We start from the raw sequence: 12,101 nt of genomic DNA, 5'->3' as shown, positions 1-12,101 counted from the left end.
GGGATTCCTTGCACTCAATCAGAAAGAAGGATCCTTAATCTTTGAATTAGTCCTTGATGCAGAATGTCAGACAGGAATAGCTGCCAGAAGTAACAAGCGGCTTATGCACTCCTATGAGCTGATATTCCCTTGAAGCAACTTAGGAGTGCCGCACCACTGCACTCCATTTCAGGGGGAGGGGTGGAAGAGTTGGAGGGTATGGGGGGGGGGTTCAGGTTCCCAATGGAGGGAGCTCTCCAGAGTGGGTTTGAGCCCATGACAGGTTGTGCTGCCAGGGAAGAAGGGGAGAGGGGATTGGGTTTGGCACATTAGGGTGGGGGGCTGAGTTTGGTATATTAGGGTGGTGGAAAATAGCAGGTGGTATATGCAAGGATGGCTTTTGGATTTACTGTGCTCATTTGCCAGTAGTTGCGAAAGACGCTGCGGTTCTAAGAGCAAATGCCCAGACTAGAGCAGCCACTATGGGGAAATGTGATGCATTATCGAGTAGGCATATTCAGAGTAGAGAGGTCAGTATTATATGCCCACAAGTCACAATTACAATATGCTAGGCAAGGGTAGGAAGAAGTTTAAAGGTTGTCTCATGTAACCTAAATGGGGCCAATAACCAGGTGAAATTACATGCAATACTTAAATGGTGAAGGTCAACTCAATCTCAGATATTTCTTTTGCAGGAGACTCATCTAAAACTTGAGGGCAAAATTCCCAAACTACCCAAATTCATTTCTCAGTCTTTTTTTTTTTGCATCTACCAATGTCGCTGTTCGTAGGGTGGCCATTTTAGTAATCTGTGAATTTCCTGGGGAGGTCTATTAGGTTCATAAAGATCCACAGGCAAGGTGGCTTATAATTAGTACACTAGTTCTAAATCAGTGTATACACTTTGCTAGCTTTTATGGTCCCATTGATGATGAAACAAGCTCCTTTCAGGGCTTATATAATGTTTTGATTACACTTCCTGGCTTGCTCGTCGTAGGGGGGGATTTTAATATTATACCCGATACCAAGCTCAATACATCACATAAGAACAAGTCACAGATTAAACCTACAGCATCCCGATTTTTGGCCAAATTCATTCACAACTTAGTGTTAGTAGACATCTGGAGGGTAGATCATCCCCTGGGGTTAGAATGTACTTGTTTTTTCTAAAGGTATAATACAGCCCCAGGATAGATTATATTTTAGCTTCTTTCCAATGGGCCAGGGGTGGCTCGAGTATTTTGTCCAATCCTTTTTCCGATCACTCAGTTCCCCAGATGAATTTAGATATGCCAGGGGCACGGGTTGATTGTCCACGATGGAGCTTTGACAAATCCCTTTTCGCAGATGAAGGGTGGATTGAGATCCTTAAAGCATAGGTCACAATGTTCTTTGACAACAATAAAGGGTCCACCTCCACATTTGATATCTGGGAAGCCTGCAAAGCTTCTATAAGAGGTGAAACATTATCATATAAAGCTCACTTATCCAAATTAGAAAGGGAGAAAGCTTCGGACCTCCAGGAGTAGCTACCAGGCTACCCATGATTCAGAGGCTGCCCTCAGACTAAAGGAGGCCCAGGATAAACTGAGGGATTATTATCTATCTTGAGAAATATTCAACCAGCACACTAGCTTCCAGTGACAATATGAAGAGAATGAGCATGTGGGTAGGCTTCTGGCCTGGTCCATAAATAAAAGGTCTAACAGTAATTTTGTCGTCATTATTTGATGAGAGCTAGGGAATTTTAGTAAACCACCAAAGGACATCAACGAGGCTTTCCTGTCCTTACTCAAGACCTTACACTTCTACGCTTCTTACTAATGTGGAACACATAAATCAATATTTAAGTTAGATCGAGCTGACAATTCTAGGTGAGGAATCACAGGCCTCACTAATAATGCCCATTATACTGTCATTAGTACAAGAGGCGATTCTTGCTTCACCGATCGGGATAGTGTGTGGTGAAGAGGACCTGCCAGCCGAGGTCTACAAAGCATTGATAGGTCAAATAGCTGAATTCTTGGTCATTCTTTTTAATGATATTCTTAATGGAGCAGAGATACCAGCTTATTTTACAAGGGCTGTCACTGTTAGCTTCATAAAAAAGGGTAAGCCACTCGAGAAACCAGACTCTTATCACAGATCAGTTTATTAAATCATGTCTACAAGCTCTTGACACAGATTTTGGCTGCCAGTGTGGCTTTCTTTCAGATAGACTAATATCAACTAATACCAAGGTCTTAGTACAGGCTATTGACTACTTTTCCCAAAATAATATCCGGGCTGCTATCATTATGCTTGATGCAGAGAAAGCATTTGATTTAGTTCAATGGGAGGTTCTGTTTTCATCTTGGATAGGTTCAATTTCCCCATGCAATTTATCCAGGTAATTTGAAATCTATATTCTAAGGCCGAAGCCAAGATGTTAGTCAATATATGCAAAGCTGTGACTTTGCAAGTCTGTCGGGGTCCCTTCCAGGGATGCCCGCTTTCAACAGTGCTGTTCGCTCTTTTTAATCGAACCCCTGGCAGTCCCTCTTTGGCAAGATATTTCTATACATGCACCTTTACCTCAAGCACCCAAATTTCAATTGTTTGTCGTCGATATGATTCTCTACCTTTTAGCCAAGTCCCAGAACATAAAAAGGGCTTTGGCGAAGATTAAGGGTTTTTCAGATTTGGGTGGGTATAAGATTAACCATACCAAGTCGGAGGCTCTCTTGATCAACTGTACTGACTCTCCTTCCCTCTGCAATGCAGGCTCAATTTCAGCTCGCGTACCCAATTAGGTATTTGGGTATTTATGTATCTCATAATTTTTCTGACCTTTACCAGCTTAACTTTATGTCTACCATAAGAAAAGCTCAAGGTCTTTTTGCAGAAATGGCAAACTTGACAATCATTGGGCAGGTGTCTCATAATTCCCTCATAAATCTTTTTAGGGATGTAGATATGATGCTCTGTCCGTTTATCTGGGCAAACAAAAAACCTTGCACACAGCTTGATACCCTATCCATAGCGGTAGATGAAGGTGGACTAGCCTTACCCCATTTCAGGAAAAATTATGAGGCCACTTTTTTTGATTGGGCTATAAGAGCTGCCTTATCATACAAGTAAGACTTCAACTTTTATCTTAAGTGAATGTTAGCAGAAAGCAGTATCCAGCTTCCTCATCCTCTCAAAATACCACGACTTCCCAAATGTACTAGGTATAAAATGCTGATCGCAGTTTGATTTAGGGTTTTGCAATTCAAACGGAAATATCAAGTCCCTAGTTTTCAACAGCCAATTTTCCTCTTGTGATTCAGAGATGTTGGGCCTTAAGCTGAGCCCGAGCCATATTAGAAAGTGGGAACAGTCAGGCTTTTTCAGGTTTTTCGATTTTATATTAGGTGACCAAACTAAAACATGGATTCAATGTCAAGCTGGCGAGGCATTTATTCTAGAATATGTTAGATTTTCCTATCTTCAAATTCAACACTTTTTGCAGATGGTCAAGAAGATAGTAAACCAGTCTGCTTCCACAATTGACCAGGCTTTCTATGAGAAAAGTCAGTGGGGCACAGACAATTGGTATCATATTCTGAGCCTGCAGTCTTCATCAAGAATTATCCCCCGTTTTTTTAACAAAGGTCGAAGTGGTGACAGGATTTAAGATAGAATATTATGATTCCTCTACAAACGTAAATCTAGCTCACAGGGCGCTAATGGGCGCAAATGTAAAAAATGCTCTATTACACTCCAGCCCGAATCAAGAAAGCATTTCCTGCAGCTTCTGGGTGTTGCCCGCGCTGTAGGCGTAATCAGGGGGATTGGCTACATCTATGCTTTACATGTCCAAAGCTAGCGGAATACTGAGAGAGAATATTTCAGTGGATTAGCTCTGAAGTCCATGTTTTTCTTGTCCCAGATCCCATTTCTAGCCATATTAGCTTATCGATCCATTTTAATTATTTTCATTGCTTCCTTGATTGCCAAATCATTAATACTACAGGCGTGGAAGTCACCATTACTGCCACAATATGAGACTTGGGAGTGTAAAATGAAACTCGTACAATACAAGGAACAAGTGTATGCTCAATGAATCAGAGCAACACAGAAGTTCAAGGGTATCTGGGGAACAAGTAGGGATCCACTCTTATGATAAAGGGCCTCAGCTTTGCCTACCTGGGAAATAGTAATGCACTAATGTATATTGGATCTATATATACAGTATTGACTTTTCTCTAACCAGGAATATGCTATCCTTGTTTTTTCTTAATTTCTTTGTATGCCAACATTGATTAATTTATGCTTAAATCATCAAACTATGTACCTGCAAAAATTGATTAAAGACAAGGGGCAGTGGTGCAGAACAATGCCCATAAGTCCACTTTTAAAACAGACCCTTGCAAATATTCCCAAGCATGACTCCTGGTGAACCTTCTTAATAGAGAATGTGCTCACTATACTTAATCATACACAACCTTGCCACTGGTGTACGACTTTCACACATAACCTGAGAAATATAAGTGTGGCCTAATGGCCGCAGTTGCCAACTTTGGATCTAGGGAACCAGGTTCGAAGTCTGGCATCGGCTCAACATCCTATGTTTCGGAGCAAATCACTTAATCTACTGTGCTTGTACTAAAATTTATTTTTACTTTGAGTAATGTAATCTGGCGCTCATGTGGAGTGCTCCTGGGCTGTGTTCACACTATAGCAAACTGTAAAATTTATAGCACCAAATGCACCACTGGGCCCTATTTAAACACAAAATGGATATGAGGCCTTATCCCATACTTTGCTTCAGATGGGGTTTCCCAAAGTTGCTAAAAATCATTTGTATCAACACTTGTATCAAGATTGTTTAGAAGCTTTATGATTTTAGCCCCTCTTTTGAAAGTGTTCCAGCTCCAGTGCAGTTCACCATTTGCCCCTTGTATGCGCAGATCAATATCTTGGCTGCAATCCAGTATTAAAGGGTGTAGTCATGGTCATGATATTCACAAGTGACTGCTGTTATTATGATAAAGAATTTCCCCACCTCATGTCCATTAAAGTTAGGGAGGGTCACAAAAAACTTGTCATTCTATAAATTAAGTTGGGGTTCTAAACGTTTGGGAAGCGATGATCTAAACGACAATATAAAAGTATTTGTTGGTAAATAGGCATCAGTTGGCATTTCCCGAAGAAGGGATATATATATATATATATATATATATATATATATATAGATTAGAGCATATGCAAGTCATTTGCACATGGCTAGTCTTAATCTACTGCGGTACGCTGGGCAACACAATGGACTGGAATGCATCTTGAGAAATGACCAGAGGCTGACATTAATTCAAGCACTCTACCTACCACCATTTTCTTTTTATTCCGTAAATCAACTTACATAAAATAAAACAGCACAGTTTATCAATTTTGAATCTACCTTTGTTGTATCTTCCAAACACTACATCATGCGATTACCCCCAATTGTATTTCAACCTACATTTGTTAAGTGTATGTAAAAAGTACTATATAAGTAACATCTTTGTATTATGTTTGTTTTAAATTATTATTTTCTTATTAGTTTTATGTATGGGTACAGACAAATGATTTGATAGAAGGAAAATAAATCCATTTGTTTTCTAGTTAATCTTAAAAAGAAAACATCCTGAATTAGTGATCCCAGTGTGCTGTAAGTATCTAAAACATTCAGTAATTCTAGTCAGCACATATTTGATTGAGGCACTTTATGTTCTCCTATATGGGGAAAACAGAACAATGCATTGAGGGAGATGATTTAGACCAATTGCACAAAGACATATTAAGTGTGATGTCTAGATCATCAAATTCATTTCCAAGGACAGGTTTAGAGCATTATCTCAAACAAATCTCATTCGAACTTCAGAACTTGGGATTTCTGGGAAATCCTCCATTAGACATACATTTTAATAAATTACTTAAGGTGTATCTCCTTGTCATAGCACCCTGACATAATTTCATTCAGATTTTTATAACGTGTGGATCATTAAACGTAGAACTCCACGAACTCCCAGTATGAGAGGCCCAAGTCTACACATGCTGCTAGGTATAATGTGCCCTCTACAACAGTTCATGCATAAGAATTTAAATAGTTGTGCACTCATCCTGTTGAGAAAAGACAAGTCCATTTTAGTGGCACTGAGGGATATATTTAGTGCTAAGAATGGATTGCTAACATTCATGTCTCTCTCCATATCTGTAGGTGTGGTGATCTTCCACCCTCAAGAGCTCAGCTATACAAAATACTTCTTTGTTTATACGGTATTGGCTTTGTTGTACATAGCTTACCCTCAAAACACTTAGCATGAATAACCGGAACTCAACCTGGTTATCTACTGCTGTGATGGTGCAACAGTAGTTTACTCAAATGGTTAGAAAACTGTTGCAACTTTACCCAGAGAAAGCACTTGCTTCCCTTTTGTTCCTCCACTATTTCTGGGTTTCGAGATCCCTGAGCACAGTGGAGGAATAGCGGTTGGCAGTCTCACAGCCTTCCACACCTCTCCCAGGTCTCCATAGACCTGAGAGAGATGAAAGAACACAGGTGGTGCTGTTCCTGTGCCAACCATTTTCTCCCTTGTCAGCACTGGTCTCTGCAGACCTGTGCTGACAAGGGAGATGAAGCCCCATTTACAAGCAGATGTCACAAAGCCCCTGTCACCACGGCACAGACACCCACTCAGAGTGGGAGAGGAAAATGTGGCTTTAGACTATGAGGGATCAATTGCGGAGTCTAGTGGAGTTGAGTGGCTGGAGACCAGTTTTTAAGTTAGCGGAGGGGGAGGGTATCACCAGGGTAGAAAAGGTGGGTGGCAGGATGCCAGATTTATTTTCCAATTTAAAACGTGTTGCTTAGGGTACCCTAATTACTCCTATGTGTCTGAATACATGTTGGAAGCATGGAAGATGAATTAGGGGGCACATAGCATAAAACATGGATAAAATATAAATAATAGGGATGTTATTCACCACACTTTCTATTTAATGCCACTCAGAACTCTTCCGTAAATTACATTCTTGTTATTCACAGTAACACATTTATAATTCTATATATTGATAGACTGTCATCATTTGAATTAAATGTGTGGAGGCATCTAAATTAAAGTTTTAGGTATCACAGAAATAATACAATACCTAACACTCAATTATGATAGGGGTAATTGACCTTCCCTAGACTGCAAAACACAATAACTTTTCTGAAATAAAAGACTTAAATCAATATTAAACATACGAGTATTGAGTATCATGACCAATGTCCTAATTGTCAATTTATTTTAGGCATTTGCTATAGAGCAGATTTAATTCCATACTATTAGATTGCATCACAAACATCATGTAACAGAGTAGAACTGAGTAATTGAAAACTTGCAAGGTAGCAAATGTTGCATATTTCTTCATGGTTATTCTACAAATACGAAAAATTTGATACAGATGAAAATGAAGTAATTTGACCAGATTCACGTAGTGGTCTAGTCAAGTACCAAACCCAGGATTAGAGCTAAATTCTAAAGGTAAGCAACATGATAAATACAAAAAATATTCTGAATATTGTTCAATGGCTCTCTCTATATTTGGTAGATACTTAGTACATTTCCCTGAATTGATAAGAGAGACAAATTATATGATATTGTCCATGGTGTCCCACTGACTTTAGAATAATAAAATATTAAGGACAATATGAAATCCCAGTTCTAATTTGAAAGTCTGCAACTCACCTTTTTTGAGAAATTGAAAGTTGTGTATAATCTAAGGGACTAAAGACCATCAGAGTGTGACCAAAGAATTTTCCCCAAGTAAAACCACTTTTTCTCTGGTGTTAATGAGACAATTGGGTTTTCCTTTGTTTCAGTTCAAGAAACTAGTACAGATGTTTATGACTCTTCTTCCTGTTCTTATAATTAATGGACAAGAAAGAAAAGAAGAGGTAACAAAGAGGAATCCCCGGACCCCATTAGAGGAACTTGACCCAATATGCATTAGTAACAAGCTGTATAGCACTCCTAGAAGGACCTGAAAATGGGAACACAGCCTGATTGCATGTCAGGCAATGTGGAGTACCAATATGCCTGATCATAACTGGCCCATTCCAGGTGGAGAACACTTTGCCCTTCCTGCACAGGTTCCTTTTCTCACATTCACCACCTCCTCAGATCGGGGATTTCTGCGTAGATTTCTACCAAGCAAAACCTAGACCACAAACTTAGTTCACATTCTGTGGGGTTTGACTATTACCCGCACTGTACTGGTGGGGTGTTATCTCACTGTAGCAGAACCAGTACCAAGCAACTCATAATTAGGGCCTTATTGAGATTATTGCCATATTGTTCTTTTAGTACTGTTTCACCTTAATGTAATTTCTGCCTCGCACTCAGTTAAGCATGCAGATTTCAGAGTAGCTTGTAATAGCACTGGCTGCCACTAATGCATGACACAGGTTGTACAATTGTATGAAGCTATTCTGCTATAATCGGGAGATAGCTCTGGGATCAAGACAGGTGAATATGTCCTCCAGTGCCAAGTTAATCACCACTGTGCTGATCACAACTTCCCTTTCTGCCAGCCTTTTGGCTGGTGGAAAGGCAATGCTGGGGGCCTCCCTGCCAGCACCCTCGGAGTACACAGTGTGGGAGCTGAGGCCAGTGCCGCTGCACTGTTTGCACCGAGCTGACCAGTGGAAATGTCATAATATGACGACTTCCGCAGGTCAGCCCAATGGAAACATCGCAATATGGCGATGGTGAGGACTCCAGCTTGACGGCTGCCTCACCACTGCCGTTTTTGGAGTTGTGGCGGTTCAACCGCCCAACTCATAATCAGGCCCTTAGTGTTTAATTTGTTGCTTGTTTCTAGGTTTCATTTGGATTGTTTGTAAAGGTTTTTAGATAAAAAAGTAAAGAAACTAAAGTGTGCATCTGGATTTATAATGATTAATACATGCCTTTTCCTAATGTAAGTAGAATTTCCATTGCTATAATGATGCAATGTTTTTGGGATCGACTCCTGGAGTCTGAAGTATATGACAGCACACCACATGGAGAAGTACTTTACTCTCCTGTACTTTTTGCGCTGAGTGAAGTTTATTGTGATGGCCATCACTCGTATGGGATTTCAGTTAACATGCTTGTTGTCTTTTACTTTCAAGGTAAAGCACATCAATGCCTGATATCAATCTAAACTAAGGTATAAAAGCTTTAGTTGAAAAATAAAGATAAATTGCCAGTTCCTGAAGGAAGGAAATGTTGAAATCTAGTATGGACCTCATTATCAGAGTTACAGTAACTCAAATTCCATTGCAATGTGTTTACAGTGTAATAGCCAGGTGGCCTGTACAGCTCAACTGTTTTATTTGCACGTTTCTGCAGGAAGTATATGGTCAGATGAGCGCATGGAAAACTGAACAGAACTGATTCCCATCGTATTTCCCATTACTAGCTCAGAAACTTGGAATTTTACAGGAATTTCACCCAGGGGAAATATGAATACCGCCATACTGGGGGGTAAGTCAGTTGTATTCAGACACGTGAGGACCTCCTAAACGTCTACAGGATAGTTGTATGCTCTAAATGCCACAAAAGAAAATGACCGTGCGTGCTGTAATGTTTGGAGTTGAATGGTGCCATGCTGGTCTTCAGCTTCATGAGGTGCCTTTGTTTCTCGATACTTTTGTCATGCATTATACCACTATTGGCTACGCACCAAAATGAGTGTGACTGATTTTAGACATCATCTAACTGTACGGTGTTCTGTCCGCTCTTACAGTAGACATCTTCTGAATATATGAGTTCGGTTTACATTTACAATACCCAAATAAGAGTTACAACATCCTGGACTGTGTCCTAAAAGGATGGGTGGAGTAGTTGGAGTACCTAGTTTGACTGAAGAAATGCTGTTCATGGTCAGCCCCATGCTGGATTCTGCTTCATTGTAGCATAGTTGTTCTTCTGTACTCCCCCATTCATTGGACACAATTTCCTGAAAATGATTCATAATCGCCCGAGTCACAGCTTCAGAAAAGTCTTCCCATGTCGTCTGTTTGCGGATACTCAGAGCACAAATCATGTTTTCACTCTCACTGTAATCAGTACCGCAGAACATGTGGGTTTTCTCTTCAACTGAAATACTTAAATGCACTTTAAGAACATCTGCAAGGACAAAACAAACCATCTTTTTAACGCACAAAGAGTTGTATCTATGAAGCAAAGACATTTTTATACATTAGCTGACCATTATACAGGAGTTGAGATATGTATCTTAAATGTTGCAGGTGCTGCACGATGTAAAACATTTTCCATACTAATTAAGCAGCTAGCTATAAAGAACACATGCAGCAAATGAACAGAAATCCATGAAATATAATTGACTAAATTTAGGAGCTAGAATAATGGAAATGCAGAAGGCAATATTAGCTGGGAATAAAGTTCGAGAATATAAAGCTCCTGCCCTCTAGAAAAAAAAAAAACATTGGGTGCTCTGAATGACAAATATACTTTCTCATAATTATCCAATAACATTGGTAGCTCTGAATATATTTTATACAATTCAAACATTGCAGATATTTTCAGAATATTTTAAAAATGCAATCAAATACATGATCGCCACCATGCTAGTGGTAGCATGGACTCCCTAAAAGCATGAATGTGTCAACACTGATCATTTATCAGAAAGGGAGCCCTCCTGCCACGACATGAGGAAATACAGACATTACTTATGGCCCATTACTCAGCGACTCCCTGACACTCTGCTTTCTGTTTCATATATCTTAAAACAGATTATCATCATTCCAAAAACTGATGTGTGATTGTAAAAGTTGAACGGAATACATTGTAAAAGGCCTGATAATTCTGGGAACACATCCGTATGCTGAATTCTTAATTTTTGGTCTCATTTGTCATTAACCACAAGCGTAAAGTGCACATCTATTGTCTGTACCAGACTCTATTAATCCATCAATAAAGTGCCCTCTGAGCAGGGCAACTTGCCTATCAGTCTTTGGCTTAGGCTGAATAGTCAAATGATAAGCTCAAGTAAAAGATAAGTTGATTGTGTCAGGCCCATCTTGAGTGCTGCCTCTTATAGCAGGAGGATCACCAAAGTACGATTTACTGTAGATTAATATTGGAACCCTTTAAATACACACAAAATATAGATGTACCTTAAACCATCAGAAGCATTTGCAGACTGAAGAAACAATGAGACCACATATATTGTTTTTAGAATGCCAGTTTACAGCTTTTCTTAGGAAAATCATGTTTTTTTTAATTTCTGGAAATAATATCAGTCAATACATTGTAGTGGTACTTGGTCATTAGTTTGTGGCCACAACACCCATCTGAGCTTTGGCTTTTCAAAATAATCTATAAATTCAATCAACAGTTCAATAACTCCTTTTTAGACTTCCACAACCCAATCGTAAACACTGAACTTGACACTCACTCAGATTCTCTAGAAGCTGTTTGCAGTCATCAGTGGCCACATCATGTACTGTCCTATTGCACTTATCTTTCTTTTCAATCTCCAGTCCATGATGATTGCAGAGAATTCCGAGACAGTCCTGGAAAAAGTACATCTTTATGAGTGATATGGTAGTAGGACTTAAGCTTTAACTCTTAGACAACACATTTAAATAATTCAGAGCTGGAGAACAATGCAAGTCTGTTTAGTGGCTTGAATCACTCCATTTCTGCAGACCTTTGTCAATGGGAGTTCACTTCAGAATCAAGAAATAACTGAGAGGTTGAGTTAAGTTGTTTTATTTGAAACTATGCATATTAGTTTCAAACATCTATGTGAAAGCTTGGACTACAATCTGCTGCATCTACAGTCCAAGAGATAATCTTGAGTAATCACAGGCATGCTTTACTTCATGCAATGCTTCAATGTGTGATGTGTGGGGGTGCTTTGAAGGGAATATGCAAACAAACACAAATGATGGACAGAATATGCGGAACCAATCAAACATTCACCCCAGTCACAGATCTGGGTTTAATCCATCAGTTCTTTTGCTCACCATGCCACGCCAGTTTGGCCCCAGCCATATACAAATCGGTCTTGACCCTGTTCCATATAGGAACAGTCCAGCCCAAACTGCCAGGTCAGGCCCTCCC

The 12,101-nt window shown here is 39.7% G+C and overlaps 1 protein-coding gene across 3 annotated transcripts in view; it reads right to left on the bottom strand.

The window, feature by feature from the left end:
- The window catches only part of CTTNBP2 (cortactin binding protein 2), a 670,870-nt gene that overhangs the window by 334,022 nt on the left and 324,747 nt on the right, over positions 1-12,101 (bottom strand). For all 3 annotated transcript variants that reach the window (XM_069228906.1, XM_069228905.1, XM_069228907.1), the window contains 2 exons: positions 11,431-11,548; positions 9,864-10,139 (listed from right to left, as the gene is read on the bottom strand). In XM_069228906.1, coding sequence (XP_069085007.1) covers positions 9,864-10,139; positions 11,431-11,548 — 394 coding nt within the window. The remainder of the gene's footprint in view (positions 1-9,863; positions 10,140-11,430; positions 11,549-12,101) is intronic.

This window comes from Pleurodeles waltl, chromosome 4_1 (genome assembly GCF_031143425.1).
Source record: "Pleurodeles waltl isolate 20211129_DDA chromosome 4_1, aPleWal1.hap1.20221129, whole genome shotgun sequence".
Lineage (NCBI taxonomy): Eukaryota > Metazoa > Chordata > Amphibia > Caudata > Salamandridae > Pleurodeles > Pleurodeles waltl.
This window is presented reverse-complemented; position numbering and strand designations above follow the sequence as displayed.